Source organism: Setaria viridis, chromosome 3 (genome assembly GCF_005286985.2).
Source record: "Setaria viridis chromosome 3, Setaria_viridis_v4.0, whole genome shotgun sequence".
Classification (NCBI taxonomy): domain Eukaryota; kingdom Viridiplantae; phylum Streptophyta; class Magnoliopsida; order Poales; family Poaceae; genus Setaria; species Setaria viridis.
The window spans coordinates 19,046,275-19,065,664 of NC_048265.2; the positions used below are offsets into that span (position 1 = coordinate 19,046,275).

General features: G+C 45.8%; 2 protein-coding genes and 2 non-coding genes across 4 annotated transcripts; 1 reads left to right on the forward strand and 3 right to left on the reverse strand.

The window, feature by feature from the left end:
* Positions 1-6,040: 6,040 nt before the first annotated feature.
* Positions 6,041-7,560, forward strand: LOC117849116 (ethylene-responsive transcription factor RAP2-1). The gene has a single exon (XM_034730708.2). The coding sequence runs from the start codon at positions 6,584-6,586 to the stop codon at positions 7,232-7,234; it is 651 nt and encodes a 216-aa protein (XP_034586599.1). The 5' UTR covers positions 6,041-6,583; the 3' UTR covers positions 7,235-7,560.
* A 1,188-nt stretch (positions 7,561-8,748) lies between these two features.
* Positions 8,749-11,776, reverse strand: LOC117850678 (uncharacterized). The gene is made up of 3 exons (XR_011897797.1): positions 11,468-11,776; positions 10,500-10,645; positions 8,749-9,634 (listed from the first exon to the last, which is right to left on the reverse strand). It is a non-coding gene; the product is annotated as an uncharacterized protein (transcript).
* A 1,456-nt stretch (positions 11,777-13,232) lies between these two features.
* On the reverse strand, positions 13,233-13,306 carry TRNAI-UAU (transfer RNA isoleucine (anticodon UAU)). The gene has a single exon. It is a non-coding gene; the product is annotated as a tRNA-Ile (tRNA).
* A 1,325-nt stretch (positions 13,307-14,631) lies between these two features.
* LOC117850826 (GDSL esterase/lipase At1g71691) lies at positions 14,632-17,917 on the reverse strand. Its single transcript, XM_034732702.2, has 3 exons — positions 17,495-17,917; positions 15,268-15,885; positions 14,632-15,150 (listed from the first exon to the last, which is right to left on the reverse strand). Exons 1-3 carry the CDS (start codon positions 17,799-17,801, stop codon positions 14,924-14,926), a joined length of 1,152 nt encoding a protein of 383 aa, XP_034588593.1. The 5' UTR covers positions 17,802-17,917; the 3' UTR covers positions 14,632-14,923.
* Positions 17,918-19,390: the final 1,473 nt, after the last annotated feature.

A 19,390-nucleotide genomic window follows, 5' to 3' on the forward strand; every position in this document is an offset into this window, starting at 1 on the left:
CTAGCTCGGATATCGCCGGATGGGACAGGCGCCGCTCACATGGTTTGGCAAATGGGCGGGCAATCATCAGTTCATAACGATGCACGGCATGGCGATTAACCAGTGAACCATATGCAGCATGATCTTGGAATCGATACCATGGAGGACAAGTGTGATATCTGATATCTCAGCTCGTGCCTCATGGTCATGGGCTCATGGCATGGCCCAGCCAAACTGATCGACAAGAGCGGCACGCTGGTGGTCACCATAAATAAACTTGCTCCTTTTTACTTCACCCCCAACTCCCAACTTTGACACTATGCAAAAAGAAGATTTCCCATCACATCAAACTTGCGGTACATGCATGGAGTACTAAATGTAGACGAAATTAAAAACTAATTGCACGGTTTTATTGTACTTTGCGAGACGAATCTTTTGAGCCTAATTAGTCAATATTTGGATAATAATTCACAAATACAAACGAAACGCTACAGTGTGCTACAGTGCTGTAACAGTAATTTGGCCCCTCCCAATATTGCCAAGTAAACAAGGCTTGAACAACCTAGTTTCCCCGAAAAACAGCGCATTTGTTTGCTTCCCAGAGAAAAGAAAACAGCGCATGTTGGGCTGGGCCCGTCGCAGCACACTGACCTGTCCACCCACATCCCATCGTCGTCAGTCATGAGGCATCATTGTCAGTGGGCCGGAGGCCCAAAATAACCACTACGTACGTACTCCAGTCACCTACAAATAATAAATGTACGAGACAACAACGACGCATTACCGTACATATACGGCCACAGTCGCTCGGTAGTAACCGCAATGGCGATGTACGTGTGCGCCGTATGCATGCGGAGATACGCTGCGCCGTAGACGGCTGGCCGCGCATGCACGTACGTGGACATCATCTCAACAACATGGTCGTCGCGTTTGACTTCCTTGACGGCACCCACCGCCATATCGTACTTACGTGTTGACATTCAACATGATTTTTCTCATAATTTTAAAATTTTCCTAACATTTATTTTCTTGACAGTAAACTTAGTATAGGAAAATAATTAGTTATTTTTCTAAATTAAATAAGATTGTACTATGTGTGTTGCATTCATGCCGATGCGTCTTGGTGTTTCATGAGTGCAAAAGATTTCAAAATGCGCTTAGACAACGATCAGGTTCTTCTAAGATTTTCCAGCTTTTTCTGGATTTCATTCTCATTTTTCTATAGCTAAATCTGTTTATTAGAGGGCTCTAATTTCTTTTTCACAAGCTCCAAATATCTTATTTGGACTCCTTGTATCCCAGACTATCTCTACGAATTCTCCTGGATTTTTTAGGATTTTTAGAGCATTTTTTGTGGTTTAAATGAATTAGCTTTATCTGGATTTTTCTTTACACGGGAAATTACTTCTGAAAATAAAAATAAAAGAAAACCTAAACCTACCCTTTTGGGCCGAGCTTGCACCCACGAGCCCAACCCGTGGCCCAGCTCTCCTATCTGGGCCCAGCGGCTAGGCAACCGCCTCGACGCACGCCAGCGCCGCCGCCTCCTTGGCATGCGCGCCTATAAAAGTCAAGACCCTGGCCGAGCCCTGCGCCCTCCTGATGCTCGCCTCACCCAACGCCGCCTCGTCGTCCTTGCTCAAGCGCCGCTGTTGCCCGCATCCGCTGGAGCCCGAAGCTGCCGTCGGCCGATTTCACCGCACTTGGGCGTCGCCGAAGCAAGCCAGCGCCTCCACGAGATCCGTGATGTCGAGCCGCACCATCTCCACCGTTCCTCGTTGCTGCTCCACCACCGGTAGAGCTCCGCCGCGAGAAGCTTGAGCTGGCCACCATCGTCCTCATCCGCCGCCAGTATCTGTCGTCTCCTACCGCCTCCAACCCCGGTGAGCACACCTCCGAACTCCCGTCAACCTCCTCTCTCCAATGCGCCACCCGCCTGAGCCTCTCGCTGCCTGGAGCACCAGCAATTTTGCCACCCAGAGCCACCCGTCGGCCATGGGAGCAAACCTCTGAGCTTTTGCATCTAGGCCCCTGAGGAAAGCTGCAACGATTAGATTAGTTTTTGTGTCTTGCAAGTTTCTCGGGAACCCCCTAAACCTCTTGGATCCTTGCAACCGAGACCTAGCCCTATCCTTTTGCAGATCTAACCCTAAGGATTCATCTATTCGCAGTGACTATTCACTGAGTCTAGAGTTTCTTCTCTACTAGCCCTTGAAGTATATGGTTAATCACGAATAGATCCCTAGAACCTTTAGATGAACGTAGATCTCGTGTTTTGTATCCGTTTAATCTTGTTCTTGTTGCGTTAGATTCATGCTAAAACTACATGTTAGAAGCATGTTTTAATCATGTTATGTGTTTTGAAATTTATTTAATATTAATATGATTAATTGCTTATGCACTTGTTTCCTAATTAAAAGATAACTAAGATCTTTACCTCGCTTTTCTTAATTAAATGTCCATATGATTAATACTTATTGAATTAGTTTTTTAATAAAATCTAATTAGAGCTACACTTCGATTTTTCATAATAATATTCAATTGATTAATGTTTGTTCAATTTGCTTTCTAAATAAAAGTTACATAAGTTATATCTCGAGTTTTCTTAATTAAATTTTAATTTGGTTGTATATACATATAAATGTGTTTTTAATTTGGTTAGTTCTAAAGTTATGCTCTTAGATGTTCCCACATATGTTAATTTTTCAAAATTAACTGTTCAAAGTGGTATAAGCTATACATGAACATTGTAACTAAAATTTGACTAAGCTTTGCTTCATGTTTTCAAAATATAAATATAACATGAGTTAATTCTAACCTAGGATATTTATCTGAGGTATCATCTATATTGATTTCTAAATTTAAAATATATGAAGCACATAATTCTTTTCATTTATGAACCCAAATCTTCGATAGTGTATCTTCTCAACCAAAGCTTCATTTTAGTCGGTTCTTGCTGTGTTAATCTTCTAATCGTAAGGTATAGTTTAGCAACGTTGTTTCACCATGTTTCATGTTTTTTGATAATAAATATGATATTAATTTTGATTAATACTTATTTACTCATCTTTTCTAATTAAAAGCTAATTAGGTTTATACATCGGTATTCTTTAAGCAAGTGTTAATATGATTAATATCGACATAAATGAGTTCATAATTATAACATGTTTTAGTTTAATGCGACATATAAAATTATCGATCAGATGTTATTGCATATAGTTTATTTTTTAAAGTTAAATGTTTAAATGGCATAATTTTTACATGAATATTTATAAATAAAAGTTGGCTAGGTTTTACATCATCTTTTCAGATACAAATATAATTTGAATTAACTCTCACTTAGGGTATTTTCTAAAAGTATCCTTTACATGTGTTTTCTAAATAAAAATAAATGCAGGATATAGCTTTTGTCTTTTCCTTTACAACTAAAGTTTCTCGTGTGTATTCAACGATAGCATCGTTCTTAGTGTTTCACGCGCCTTTGTGATCCTAGAATCAAGCCCTATCCTTTCGTACGCTCTTTTAAAGCTTTTCTCTTTGATTGGTGTATTGTTCTTAGTTGTGTTTGTTTGATTTGTATGCTTGTGCTGGTGATTGCTTCGAGTAGAAGGATTATTGTTTGAAAGCTTTGAAGATTAAGAGAGCAAGAGCTAAAGAGCAGTAAAAATAACTTTTCTTTGGAGAAAGGCAAGTGTCCTTAACCATCCTTCTATCTATGCTTATTTACAAAATACCGTACATAAATTGAAACATGGAGAACCACCCAGGAAAACAGTGCAACCACAAGAACTACATGGCTCTGGTCTTGGCTAATTAATTAGAGACTCTAGTTTGAAGCAGTCTTGCCGAAAGGTCAAAAGAGCGGCGACAGATGGGGTATAACCCGGCCCTCAGACTAATCTGCTCTATGGTAGCTTCGTAGTCTTGAGAGAGGTTTATGCTCTGCTACTGATCCAAAAACCTTAGCATGCTACTTCTTATTAGGGAATCTCTGTAAAGGCCTCGTAGCGTCCCCATGCAATCACACATCAGTACTGTGATAAGTGTCGGTGTTTAGACCCGGCAACCTACCGAGGGGGTACCCGAGGTAGTGTTTTATGCATGGGGCTCGCCGAGATCAGGAACTCGAAGGTGAACTCGAACATACGATTTAAACATGTTCGGGCCGTTTATGTCATGTAATACCTTACGTCCTGTGTGTTGGTTGGATTGTATTGATTGATGTTGTTTGGAGGGGATCACTACCTCACCTTATATTGCTAGGGGCAGCGTTACAGGTCGATTATTTACGAGAGTACTGGTCGGATTCGACTAGTCCTACTCTAATTGCTACGAGTAGTTTCCTAATCCTCGACTAGTTCTTTTCCTCCACGTAGACTACGTCATCCTGCACCGTAGTCTCCATGTCTGACATGTCTTGGTGTACAGCCCCGTATCTAGGACTGGTGGGCCCATAGATGTATGGCCGACAATAAGTACCTACTTTTGCACAGCATGGTTGGGTCTAAAGTTCTTCTGAACTTTTACGCGACTTGTGGTGAAAGTGTACAACCTCGCAGAATGTCTAAAACTGATATATTAGTCGTGCTCACGGTCAAAAGCGGCCTGGACCCTCACATGATTAATAAACTTGAAGGTGGACTTAAATTGTTATTTATTTCTTGTGGCCTTGCTGAGTATCAACCATAAGTGTACTCACCCTTACTTACTGCTGCTCAGAAGAGGAAGGTGTGTGAAGTTTTCTGAAGATGATACTAAGTTCTAGGCGTACACAACCCCCAATCGATTGCCTGTGAAGTTTGGAGTTTCCGTTTCCAGGATTAAGCTGTACATCTCTGATAGACTCGTAAGTCATTATTTATATTTTTTAACGTAATATTGTTACTGTTATTCACTGATAACGTCACTATATGTATGAAACTAAATCCTAACATACATGTAGATAGCATTAATTTTGTTTTAAAACTGGGTGTGACAAGTTCCAAGCCGACCTGGGCGCCCATCAACCTCATTTCGTAGCAAGGCTGAGGCACGAAGACTGAGCTTTGACAATTGACATCCTACTACTCGGGTAGCCTCGCGCGTACCTGTATCTTTCTCGCTCAACATGATGGATAACGCGATGGTAGGGCATCATGGCGCGCGATCACATGTTCCATACATTTACTTGGCAATTGTGGATTCTTCTTTCTTCTTTTGAGAGAGAAGATATGGTATGGTAATTGTAGCTCTGATCTCTGCCAGTAGTAAATGTTTGAATAGTTGTGCACTTGTGCTGAAGGATTCAGTGCATGCCTTGTTGGTGGTTATATATCATTTATCACAGCTCTCAGTCTTCGTGCCGACTTGCGGCCAGTGCAACAATATCAGGGGTTGCCTGTTTGGAAAGTCAGAGGAGGAGTGTCCCAGAAAACATAGTCAGATGGGTCATGGGTGCGTGTACAGGTGGCTCTGGTATGCACGGCGTCGAGTCAACAATCAGCAGGCGGCTCCACTCGGACCGATCAATTTGCCATGTGAATAATGGTTCCGTGCCTTCTTCCGCAAAACCCGTGTTCCTCTGGTCCGGTCCTTTCTCCTACAAACGCTCTCCGATCGTCAAAACCAGCATGAGCCTCATCATGGTCTTTCTTTTCGAAGGATAAAAAGCGGAATGAGATATATCGCTATCGTAGTCTACTTTGGTCTTCTTCACAGGAGCACACTTTGATCGACTGGATGCACGTCCCTTGAAAATTGAAAACGTGGCATTTTTTCAAAAAGAAGAATCAATACAAACGCTAAAGTTAAGATAAGTGGTGTATAACATGTGAGTGCCTAATCTTTTGTCATGCATGTTACGACCAATTCACATCACTATATCAGAATTGATTTGTGCTAGCATAGAAAATTTAGGCGGACGTGATTGGCACCCGCCAGCACAAAACTTTCTTAGACCAGGTCCATATGTTGATATGCTTATGCCGTGAGCGACATCACCATTTTGGGTGCGTGCTTTTGTTGCCGCTCTAACTGCTCTATCAAGTTGTTGCCGTGCCCCTCTCATCACGCTCCCAAAAGGTCTTCCGGATGGCGTTCCTGGTAACTAGTAACCATCATCACCGCTGTCCGTCCCTACTCTTCGCGGGATTTGATCGCCTAAGCACGCCGGTGATGAAAAATTTCCACATGTCAACTCCATTGAAATGAGCCCTGCTAATTTAAATCCCGTGCAATTAAAGAAGATTTTTTCGAACACATAATTAAAGAACATGGAGCGCGTCAAATTAATGGCATGTAATGTCAACTGCATGCAGTCTAGAAGCTCGTTGGCTACCCTAGCTAGTGCCCTCACGTAGTCACGTGCATGGTTTACCATCCCTCCCCCGGGTCTCGCCTCGATATTTTAATTGTTATCCGACCCGGAGAATTGAAGGAAGGTCAACTCCCCCCGCGCGCTGACTTCCCGAGAGGCACACCTATAAATACACTCGCGTCGCTCGTGTAGTCATGTGCACACCGCCAAAACCCCACGGACCAGGCACACCAAGCAAAGGAGGCAAGAGGGCGACTGGTGTCTGGTGGTCGGTTGGTCAGCCTGACTTCCTGAGCATCGACGACGACGATGAGCCGTGCGGCGAGCGGCGGCGGCGGGAGAGGGGCGGAGCGGCGGTGCCGGTACCGGGGCGTGCGGCGGCGGGCGTGGGGGAAGTGGGTGTCGGAGATCCGGGTGCCGGGGACGCGGGAGCGCTTGTGGCTGGGGTCCTACGCCGCCCCCGAGGCCGCCGCCGTCGCGCACGACGCCGCCGCGTGCCTCCTCCGCGGCCTCGCGGGCGCCGCCGCCGCGGGCCACCTCAACTTCCCCGAGCGCGCCGCGTGCTACGCCGCCCACCGCGGCGGTCGCGCGACGCAGCCGCCCCTGTCGCCGCGCTCCGTGCAGCGCGTGGCATCCGACGCCGGCATGGCCGCCGACGCGCAGCTCGTCGACGCGCGGGCCGCTCTGCCGTCGCCGTCGCGGCCCGTCAGGGCCGCCGTTGGCACCACGGCTGGCGCTGCTAGCGTCGGCATTGGCGCCGCGCGAGGTGGCGAAGGCGCAACTGCGCAAGGCGCGGCGTATGCGCCGGCGCCGCCGTATAGCAACTGCAGTAGTGGTAGTAGCAGTACGTATTGGTCCACGCCGAGCGCGGGCGGCGGGAGCAGAAGCTCGAGCGCCGGCAGTGACCAGCTGCTGGTTTATGGGGATATAAGCGTAGATGACATAGAAATCCTGATGTAATTCGGCAGTAGCGCAAGAAAAAAAATAGTTATTGATTTTGATGAATTTCGCATGCACCACTTTGGTGATATTAAGAGAAATGGATGGGGATTATTTTTTGTTGCGGAAAAATTCACGGTTTGATCAAGTTTACATGTACCATTTCGATGAAATTAAGAAAAATGAAAGAATTATTATTAGAAAAAAAATTCTCAAGTATTGCAAAAGTGTGACATTCATCCTTTTATATTTCATTTGGTGCAATAACTAACTAAACATGTGCACTTACTATCTCCACCTCGGCTTAACAATGGTGTAGTATCATATAAGAGCGGTTTAGACCATGTTATCATCCGGCTATTCACTGCTTAGCCGCGTCTTATGTTGAGTGGATCGTTGTAATAGTTCAATGCGAATTGATATCATTAATTTCACCTTACAAATTTGCGATAGCCAATTTAGATGATTCACTTAATATTTTTTATAGGCTTTATATTTTCGATAGAGCATATGCCATCGTTAACAAATGATTAGTCATATGATTGTATGGTTTAAACCGTTATTATATGGATGCTAAACCGTTATTAAGGAGGATGAATGTCATATTTTTTCTTAAGGGATTATTTTTACAAAATTTTGATAAGATTGTTTTTAGAAAAAACCCCAGATACGACAAACTTTACTGTAACGAAGGTTCTGCCCGCCTTGCCATTTGACTCCTTGACTCGAAGAGGACGGGGTAAACAAGCACGTGTTCAAGTTCAATGGCTTTGTGAGGGCACTCAGAGGAGGCTCTTCACGCCGCCGGTCAGCACAAGGAGTTTCGGTCGTCGCTCGTTATTAGTACCTTTCCGAGATGGCTAGGTCGCCTCTCGTCGTCAGGAACGAGCAGGTCCATGAATCAGATCAGATGCGTGCGTTTTGGCACGGGCAGGTTCGGACCGCCAGTTCAGCTGTCCAAAAAGGCAGCGCGCGATGCCTTTCGAGCTCGGTCTTCCACTGCTTCCGTTTGACGGAGCAGAATGTTCCAGAACCCACCCACGGCCCACGGGTTCCGGCGGCCTTGACCGCTTTCAAGGAGTAACTTTCAAGTCAGTGGTGGCGCGGCCTGCGGCCACCACACGCAGTGCCGTCGAATCCGGCCTCAACCCTGCAGGCTGCAGTGTTTGGATTGGGAACCAATTCAAAAGCATCTAATGGAAAGTTATGATTCTATTCTAATAATAACCTAACGCAAACAAAAAGAACGATATGCTAGCCAAATTCTTTACCTATTCGCTCCATTTCACGATGTTTGTCGCACCTAATGGAAAGTTAGTGGGAAATGGCCACATGCTACGACACGACTCTGTCAAACGGCAATTCTCCACAGCTCAAACGACTAACATGTTCACATCACCAAAGCAGGGGGTGAATATATCATAGGGAAGAATATCAGTACTCGTACAAGTGGACTAATATGGCCTTGACGACAAATATTATGAAATGCAGCGAAATGCACTTTGCATAGCTAGAGACGTCCTTATGATATGTGATTCATCAAATGCACTATCTTCACATTCGCCACTAGCTGACATCCACGAGCAGCCGGCCATTTTATATATATCTCAGTACAACCATCGCATAACAGTTGCTAGATGAAGCTACGGTGAGACAGGTGAATCACCCTATTGCAATTATGTACAGACTTGACCACAATTGTTATGGAAAATTACATCAAAGATGAGCAGAACATCTCCGAGCCGTCTTGCTTCGGTTTCTGGCTCAGCTCCGAGTACTGCCCTGCCCTCCCATCAGCTGCAGTATCTCGGTCCAGAGGCAAGAAGGATCACCCGCCAGCGCATCGCTGATCAGCTCCGTGCTGCAGGAAGCCACTGCCCAGTATCCCGCCCTAATCTCACCTAACAGCTGCTCATAGTCCCAGGCAGCATGCCCGACGTAGAACCTCAGGTCCTGGGTCCTGATCGCACCGCTCTTCATCAGAGCGGCAGCCTTTTCCAGGTCAGTACGGAAGCCGTAGCAGATACCTGGTATCACCTCCTCAAATCCCTTGAGACGCGAGCTGTCGTTAGTCCTCACCAGGAACATGCTCATGTCGACAGGGCCTCCAAAGAAGAGAGGGGAGTCGCCGAAAGGTGTTGCCTGGTCTCGGAGCGATGGATTAACGTGCTTGATCTTTGTGTAAAGTGGGCGGTTCAGGATGATTCCAAATGGGCCATCAAAGGTACCCCTTGAACCAAGTCTGAGAAGGAAGATGACAGTTCTTTCGAAGATGCTGTCATCATCAAGTGCCTCAGTAGCGACCAAAACACACCCTGCCTCCGGCATTGTAATTGCATGAGCCCACTTTTGAGGAAGCTGTACCGGATCTACTGAGGACGCCTTCGACTCTGTGGGAGCACTTGGATCCTCGAATAGCTCCTGATTCAGAGACAGAAGCAGAAACAGAAAGGAAATATAAGCTACGAAAGCCAGAAGGTATAAGGTTGTCCTGACCAGCTGGTGACAATTGACTCATTGCCAAAAATAATATTAAAAAAATATCCTCTGCAGCAATTTTATTAAACAATGAAAACTACCCTACACCAACGTACAAATAAATGGTAGTGATGCAAAACAAATGCTTATGTGATACAATCTTGATATAGCAATTTTTGTGAGAAATGAAAATCAACTGTTAGAGTGTTCCTTCCCCCCATGAAGATTGTTAGATGTGTTCCATTTGATCACCATTCTATGAAGCAAACATTGGCAATCCTAATTCTAGGACACCCTGTTGAAACAGAAGTAATATCCCTTGCAATGTGACAATGCAAGCCATTATGCTGCTATGTGCTTAACTGATAACTGGTGTATGGAGCAAATAAGCATAGAGAAATCATTCAGATATCCTGCAGATATCTACATCTAGTTACCCACCCCAAGTTGGAGCAATAATGCAATTGGTGACACTAGCTATATTCAGAGCGGCATCCTGTAGCCAGTAGCCAGTTTGTAGACAGATACTGAGGACTAACTAATACTCCCTCCGTCCCAAATTACTATTCGTTTTGACTTTTCTAGATACATAGCTTTTGTTATGTATCTAGATATATATTATGTCTAGATACGTAACAAATGCTATGTACTTAGAAAAGCCAAAACGAATAGTAATTTGGGGCGGGGGGAGCGAAATCACAAACGCCTCGATGAAATAAATGCATTTGCATCACTTGCCACCAGTTTAAAACCTAGAGATAATCTACCAGAACTACAGATTGTACTCCTAAAAACAGACTAGGCCCACCTGTTCCCGACGCACAAGGTTTGCTCTGACATCTCGCCAGTAACTGCTGCTAGAAACATTAATCGGATCACTAGACTTTGGTTCATCGTGTGGTTTGTTCAATCCAGCAGAGGTATCCCCTTCAGGGGCAGATGCATCATCATGTCCTGCATGAGCAAAATTCATTGATCAGAATCAAGGCCAGTTAAGCATTCTATTTTTCTAGAATTTCAGGGACACGCCCGAGCTCAATTGCATTGCAAAAGAACAAAGTTCCAGTGGTTTAGCACTCATGGTTAAAGAATAGTCTCAACTGAGAGCTCATTGCTCCAGACACTGCTCATGGTTACAGAATAGCCTCAACTGAGAGCTCATTGCTCCAGACACTGCTCATGGTTACAGAATAGCCTCAACTGAGAGCTCATTGCTCCAGACACTGCCCATGGCAGCACCAAGCACCACAGCTACAAAGCCTCACAGATTACAAGCAAAACTTCTCTTACAGAATTGTCCTTTATTCCCTCATCTCATCTCTAGCCAGGTAAGCATTCTAGTTGATGACCTTCAGTGTAATTTTGTGTAAGGGGATACTGCACCACGTAAGTGCTCTAAGTAATGTGGTCATCAAGTTCGATGATCGATCACTTGTTTCCAATATACTGGATCATGTACAAAAATAGATTGTATACCAACTAATTCGGACGTGAAGTAGGATTCACAACTGCAAGTGGGGAAAATCTATCCAAACACACACAATCAACAAGGTTTTGTCACCAAATTTTGAGCAATATCCCACATCTGTCTCGTCAATCTCACAGAAATCTCAAGCTCCAACCCTCAATCTCATCAGCTGCTATCGAACTGGATCCACGAAAAAGCCGCGACCTGGAGTATACCACATGCTAATCGCCCAAATATCCCCAGCCCACCTGCCCAAGCCTAAGCGCAGCAATTCGAACGCATCAGGTACATCACGAGAGGGGCCTCACCGGAAGACGACGCCTTGCTCTCGGCCTCCTCGCCGTTGCCCTCGCCGCCGACGGGGCCGTCCTTCCTCCCTCCCCCCGACGCGCGCACCGCCACCAGCGGCGCCCAAGCGGCGCCGCGCCTCCAGAGCCTCCGCCCCGCCGCCGCCGGCGGCAGCGACGCGAGGGAGGGCGGCGCCGGGCGCCGCGGCGTGAGGCAGGGCCCGCCGGCCTTGGCGTTGTTGAGGGCCCACATGTCGGTGGGATGGGGGAGGCCTCGGCCGCTCCGGGGGCTCTCGGGGTCGACGGGTCGGAGTGGAAAATGGAGGAGGCTAACGAGTGATGGATGGCTGGGCGATGAAGGCGGATTTGGCGAGTGTGGAAAGCGCCTTTCTTGTTCTCGAAAAGATCTCCAGCGAGATGAAGGCCAGATTAAGGCACGACAATGACGTCGAACAGTCCAGGGAGCAACTGCACATCTGCACAGACAGAGTTGCACATGCAGGGTAGTACGAGGTTGGACTTCGAATTAAGGAAAATTTTGCTTCTGAACAGTTTATCGTTTTTCCTGCTAGACTCCACCCAATATTTGTAATTTTTTCTTGATACTATTTCTTCGTGGTAATTGGCTGCAGGACAAACTATTGCCGAAGGTCGTTTTGTTTTTAATAAGAAATGTTTTTTTTGCATACTTGGTCCCCGCGCAATCGAGGGTCCCACCCAAGCATATGCTTTGATTAAAGAAATGTTACCTCAGATGGTGTGTCAACATACTTACGAAGAGGATCTAGAGAAAAAGAGAAATAAGATGTATAATGTTTATAAGTTAATGGAAACCGTGATATTTACACCGATGGGCAGTGGCTCTAGTATAAAGTTTCATGTTATAGTTAGAATTTAATTGCAAAGCACGTGATTATGAAATGAAAACCTTTAACGCTTGGTGCATATCTGAACACATTCCTTAGTTTTGAAAACGATTTACACTAAGACCCCGTTTGGATCCCTTTATTTTGAAGGAATTGGAATCTGCTTAATGGAGTAGGCTATTGTCTTAGAACGTGGCATTCCACAACTTTCCAAAGTTTAGATATAAGCCTATCTTAAATTCACGGGGAGATGAAAATTGATTCTATAAATCCTCGTGTTATGTTTCTAATATGCAACTTATAGCACGCTCTTCAACTCACCTTCCTGTAGCAGAAGTGCAGTACATAAATATCTCTCATATGACCAAAACAATAATATACAAATATATTCCACGTATAACTAAGTTATATTAGCTTAATTAATTTATATCTAAATTATGATTATTAGAATGGAATTCAATTCCAAGGATCAAACAGGACCTAAGTTTTATCTAGATGAAATTCATTTTTTCTCTCTTCTCATAAATACTTTGCCATCTTAAATATATCTCTAAAATAAGTTTTTGTGCAATGATTTGTGTAGAAACTAGTGTATGTGCTAGATAATGCATAAATAGTCTTTTCCCCTATATTTGTGTGGATTTTATATGCATTTCAATTGTCGATGCATTTGACTTTTTAGTATTTTTTATTATTACATATCCACTGCACAGTACAGGTTGCCTACAACAACACACTGACCAACAGCGTCATGCAGGATACATAAAAAAGAAGGTCCTCATAAAAAGTAGTGCCATCAATATTCACAACCGACCAACAAGGCAAACAGTGCCCGTGCCACACAGAAAAAAAAAAACAAGGCAACAGCTCGCTCAAAAAAAAAAGGCACACAGAAAAAAAATAAAAATGGGAACAAAAAATGCTCCCGGCGGGGCTCGAACCCGCGACCTTCGGCTCATAAGACCAACGCTCTAACCAACTGAGCTACGGGAGCTCCTGTGTCGTTCATACATAATAACTTTAATTGTATATATCTACAAGGACCACCAATCTAACAGATTAGGTAAGTTGTGTCGCTGTCGTGCTCCATTCAAACCATTTCTAAAGAGATTTTGTCAAAAAATTGTGGTTGATGCTCTACAGCTGCAAGTATTTTTATGCTTTGTTCGATGGTCGAAATCCATGATAGTAAGCCACGGTCCAACAACTTTTTGCTTTTGTGCATGCTCATCTAGAAAAAATTGCTGTGAACCTACATCTATTGTTGTTTTTAAAAAACCTACATCTATTGTTGTTTTTAAAAAACCTACATCTATTGTTGTTTTTAAAAAACCTACATCTATTGTTGTTTTTTAAATCGTTCCAGGTTTATCTAAAGAAACACGCTCGGTTCCATCCCTTGCAACATTGATGGATAACGTTGTCACCACCATGGCACCATCCTAACTCTTCTCATGTGGACTCTCGAGTTTCTCTGCCATTCGCTCATGATGTCTAGGTGCTTTACCCAACTTGCCACCTCACTAACCATCTTATCGCCAAAATCATAACCTCACCTGCTAAAGATCATTGGCTGTTGTCCACTAAAACTATAGGACAAAATAAAATATACGGTTGGTCCATAACTTGTATAGGTATCTATGACATTACAATTCACGTTCTTTTCTGTAAACTTATTAATTGTATAACCACAAGTCCAAATCATGAATGTAGAACATAATTAACTTTTTGTATGCCCATTTGCCTGTCAGTGACTCAGCTGGCCATGCTCGTCAGTGGCTCACGATTTGCGCCATCTATAAGAGTGGTAAAAAGTTGAATGCATGGGATCTAATGTGCATTTTTAATAGAATTGATCAGAACAAGTTTAAAGACCACAAGTGTGTACTCTCTACACTGCATGAAATTTTTTTCGCCCGACAAATAGGAGCCGTGTACTCTCTACCTTTATGTTACATATGCAGAGAACTAATCCCTTTGTTCTAATAAGTGCTCTTTTACAAAATTTCAAACAAAACAATGAGCATGTGAAATGTCTTATATGCCCTCTAATCAATTTATTTAGTTGGCTTTGATAGCGGAGCTGGTTTATGGATTTTTCTGGAGCCATTTAATTGTGTATGCATATGATTCGGTAAGCAACCCCTTCCGAATTGAAGAATCTCTTGTTACTCCGTACTTGTGAGGGGTGATAAAAGTTAATGCGTGAGTTTCTCTCAAGGTGGTCTAAAACGTACTCTTTTACGTGATAAACTTTAAACTCTAAAAAGCACCATTTACTTTGGGACAGAGAGGTATATAAATAAAAATGAGAAAAAATACTGTAAAAACGTAGTACAGCTCCATATCATTAAACTGGCGAACATATGGAGATAACCACACCAACCAACAAAATAACTCCACACTGATCTCCTTGATTCAGTACACAGGTAGTAGTACTACTAATTAAGAGAACACCAATGGACCAAAAACAGGACACTGGACACGCTCACAACTGGGTTCAGCTCCCTCCTACTCATGACCACCATACATCTTGTACACACTAAGTGCTTCAAAATCATGCATTAATCGACGACAACTTTGACACAGGCCGTACGTCCTCGCCGTTCTACTACGGCTGCCATGCGGCGAGCTGCTGGATGTTCATGGGGTAGACGACGTCGGTGCCGCCGTTGAACGCCGCCCTGCCGAGCAGCACGTTCACCCTTTCCGTCGGGTGGAAGGCGTCCCAGAAGATGTAGGTGTTCCGGTTGAGGCACGGCCGCAGGAACGGCAGGCAGGTGATCATGCCCCGGTTCCTCCCGATGCCGCAGCACCCGCGGTCGACCACGCTGAACCCTGCACACTCGCAGACGACGACAGAGCACAACAAGTTGAGGCCCATAATGCATGATCATTCCATGAACGAATAATGTGCAGTGGCTGCCGCTGCCGATCGATCGATGGTACACGTACCGTAGGACCACGGGTTGCGGAGGACCTCGGAGATCATGGCGTAGTTGTCGACGTAGATGAACTTGGCGTTGGGCCGGTTGGCGTTGAGGCTGTTCACCATGGCCTTCACCTTGTTGTTGAAGGGGATGATGAGGTCGTCGACGTCCGGCGAGCACACGTTCCGGGGGCTCCGCGCGCGCATGTTGGGGATGCACGCCATGGACCCGACCCCGGCGATGACGAACTTGCGGGCGCCCAGTTTGTAGAGCGCGCCGAGCTGCTTGGCGTACTGCTGCACCAGCAGCGTGGAGTACTGGTCGCCGTCGTACTCGTTGCGGGTGTTGTAGTTGGGCATCAGGTAGTTGTTGAGGTAGTCGTTGCTGCCCATCCCGACGTAGAAGATGCTCCGCGCCAGCGACGGCGCCAGCTTGCCCGCGCCGCCCAGCTTCCGGCTCAGCTGGTCCAGCGTCTGCTCGAAGTTCTTGATCTGCTGGTTGAAGGGGATGCGGCCCACGAAGTTCTGCCCCGTGTTGTCCAGGATCCCCGCCGCCGCCGACGCGAAGTTCACGCCGTGGAGGGCCGCGTCCGCCGAGGAGGCCGACGGGTGGGACGGCAGCAGCGGCAGGCCCAGGAGTTGAGCTGAAGGCGATGGATAAGAGTTAAGCATGGAATCAACATGAGCTTCGATCGTTCTTAGTCAGAAAATTTCTTGGATCATTGTGTAGAAAACTGCTAATTCATTGGATCAGTTGATTACTGGGTACGTGCACACAACTACGGATTACGGAGATATGGCTCCTCATTGCAGTGATATGATCTTGTGTAAGAGCCCTGTTGCTGGTAGATTCTTGGTGAGGGTACGAATCGTTCAGGGCCCCATGTTCTAGCACAGACACATATAGTACGCATTCACTGCGTGCCGTCGTATGCCTAGGGTCACATGGGAACATTGATGCCATGCACGGCGGGTGGACCAGAATGACCCGCTGAATTCAAGCTACCGTGTCTAGCGCGTGAGAGTGGAGTCAATAGCGAGTGGGGCAACAGCGTTACGTCGCCCGGGAAAAAATATGAGCCTACGTACCACTGCGACAGGCAAAAGAGGTCGGTGGCGGCAATTTACTGCGGCAAGCACTAGGTGTGTCGTGGAGTGTCTACCTAGAGTGACCTCGCTGATGAATCAATTCAGATCAGTGTGGACCATGTACAAACCACCGCTACACTGGATCTCCATGCTTAAATTAAGCTACAGCAAAGGGCCGGCCTAAACAAATGTAGGCTTCAGTGTGGCATTCCGTTACTGTTATAGTATATCAGTTGCACTATTGCTTCTTCGAGTATACCGAGAGGGCCTAACATTTGGGGCAATGGACGTATCTGGTATATCCATGGTATAGTTGCCAAAAGTTAGATACTTGTGGAATTGATGTACCTCTGTAGCTGGTTTCCTGAAAATATGTGTGTATACCCAAACAATCTTAACCTCGAATACCTGCTTTTGAGGAAATTTGCTTCAGAGGTACCATACTAAAATTCTAGCAGACTATAGGTTCTAGTTCTACAACAGATAATGGGCTCAGGGGAGGATGGTGTCTAGTGAATTGAATTGGAGAAATCTTCTGACATAACTTTACTAGATTTCTGTTTTGCCATCACAAAATAGCTTATACTGATCTGCATATGCTACCCAATTGCAAAAAATTGAGCCTTGCGTGTCATAATCCATGAACCGTCAATTCAGTGATAAAAAATAATTTCTAACTTATGTTTCTTCCTTGAGTAACTCAACTCTGAACAGTGCTCATTATATATATTGTACTGAAGTCTGTTACTTCTATTGAGAGAGGAGATACTTTAAGATGTACTGGAACTGGCATTTCGACTAAAATGTGTATGTATTATATACTACTTTTCTTGACCTCCTGCTTAGTCCTGAGAACAACTATAATGTTGCGTATGTCAAGGGAACTGCAAGATGTGTTGCCTTATCCCTTTCCCAAGCATTGTGCATTTGATCCTTAGTTTTTTTTTAATTCAGTTGCCAGTAAGCATTGTGCAAAATTCTTCTGAACTATACTTTGCAGTTGAAATTAAAGATGTTCAAGGTATCTACTCTCTACACAGTGCACTATAGCTTCTGGGTAGCTTGAGCGCACTGCACACAGGCTTGAGACCAGAGAGATCAGAGAGCTAGGAAGTAGTGGAAAATGGTAGTAGCATGCATGCATGCTCCGGCGGAGGCACGTACCGATCTCGTCGACCATGGTGTAGCCGTTGGAGAAGCGGCCGGTGGGCCCGCCGGCGAAGTCGATGCCGTAGGGCGGGTAGTTGGCCTTGGCAAGCGATTGCAGGTCGTTGTTGTTGCCGTTGTCCGTCAGCGAGTCCCCGAACACGAACATCGCCGGCACGCCCGTCGCCGTCCCCGCGGCCGCGCCCCCGCCCCCGCCGCCGCTCCCGGCTCCGAACCCGGGGAACGTCCCGTTCCACGGCGGGAACACCTGCGCCGCCGTGCCGCCGAGGGACAAGAGCAGCAGGAGGGCCGCGGCTGCCGCCATTTGACGGATGGGGTGTGGGCCGGTGGCTCGCCGGAGGGCGTAGCTTCCGGAGCAGAGGCTGAGCAGCGGTGGTGGTCAGTGAGAGTGCGTGCAGGCTGCGGTGTGGCCTGTGGCGTGTGTATATAGAGGAGGGAGAGGGGTTTTGGGTTGGTTGGTGGGTGGATGGGGGAGGGAGTAAATGCGGCACCGGGCTCCTGCTGCCATTGCTGGCATGGCGGAGTAAATGGGAGCACAGAGCTCTGCTCTTGGGGGAGCGTGCACGCTACTGCAGCGGCCATGGCGCGGTCTTGACGCGGCACAGCGAAGTGGATGATTTTGCGCTTGTCAGTCGTGGGCCGGTCACGAAACGGCCCGGTTGAACTTATAAGCCGGCTGAAAAGCTGAAACGGTTGATTTGGTGTGAGAGAAAAATACTGTTCGGTTGCTGATAAGCCGGCTGATAAGCTGAAGTGAACAGGCCCAGAAAACTAACGTTCTCGAGTCGAGAGATTTGAGCTCCTCCACCACTCGATTTTTTAAAACTGCTCCCACAGTTCCGTACATGTGTACCAACATTTTTTTTTATTTTTTATTTTTAAATTTGATAGGGTTGGATTTGTAACAATATAAGTTTATAATCATAAACATAATATAAGATAAATTAATGGTTAAAATCTAATTTGGGAGACTGTATCATATCCTACCACACGATCCATACCTTATAAACAGGAACGGAGGTATCATATCATACCACTGGGGAATGTCTGAGGTGATAAATTAGAATTCGAGGTTGGGGGAATTGGGGTTTCAATTTGGGGTCCGGTGAGCTCCAACATTCCCCGGGATTAGAGGGAGATGCTGGGCACTAGAGTAGTGCAGAGCGGTGGTGTACTAATGTGGTGACATCAGTGGGGAAGCGGGGAGGAGATCGCCGCAAGCGAACTAGGGTCTTGTCGGAGCTCTGGATCAGTGGTCGGCGTGAATCTCTGGCGAGACCCTAGCACGCCGCAGGAGGGCAAGGGAGCTCGTGGGAAGAGGAGGAGCTTTGGGAGAAGAAAACACCACGCGGTAGAAGATTAATGTGGGTGGTGCGGAGCTCTAGCAAAACTCTAGCCCTCTGCAGCGGGGTGGAGGCAAGTAGGGTGGCGGCAATGGCAATGGAGCTTGTGGGAGGAGAAGGAGCTCCGGGAAGAATAAAATATTAGGAGGTTGAAGATGAAGGAGAGGTGTCAGATGTTGATTTGATAGCCGAACAAAATCGAGCGTATAGATAATTCCGTTAGCAATGCTGTCGTTTCGGTTGTCCAACCCATTACACGCTACAAACATACTTCTAATCTCATCATTACGTCCGACATTGAGACGGTACGAGACTTTTGCTTTCAATCCGCTCTTTTTTGTCATTTTTTTTAAAAAACATGCATCGATGCTTACAAGCACGCATGTACATTCCTATAGATACACAGACACCCTGCATCTACAAGCATCTTTAAGAGGTTGTGACATCAAATCTTGAGATTCACATAGTCACCACAGGTGAGACTACCACAGGTGCCTCACGTTGACGGACATGTTGCCATAGCTGAAAGAATAACGCTATTAATTTGTGG

What these genes read in the sequence shown, in the direction of transcription:
- LOC117849116 (XM_034730708.2), top strand. Translation starts at nt 6,584, where the DNA reads ATGAGCCGTGCGGCGAGCGGCGGCGGCGGGAGAGGGGCGGAGCGGCGG.
- LOC117850826 (XM_034732702.2), bottom strand. Translation starts at nt 17,801, where the DNA reads ATGGCGGCAGCCGCGGCCCTCCTGCTGCTCTTGTCCCTCGGCGGCACG. An exon ending in CACCATGGTCGACGAGATCG is followed by an intron (nt 15,886 to 17,494) that starts GTACGTGCCTCC and finishes CATCGCCTTCAG; the next exon opens with CTCAACTCCTGGGCCTGCCG. An exon ending in CCGCAACCCGTGGTCCTACG is followed by an intron (nt 15,151 to 15,267) that starts GTACGTGTACCA and finishes GCGAGTGTGCAG; the next exon opens with GGTTCAGCGTGGTCGACCGC.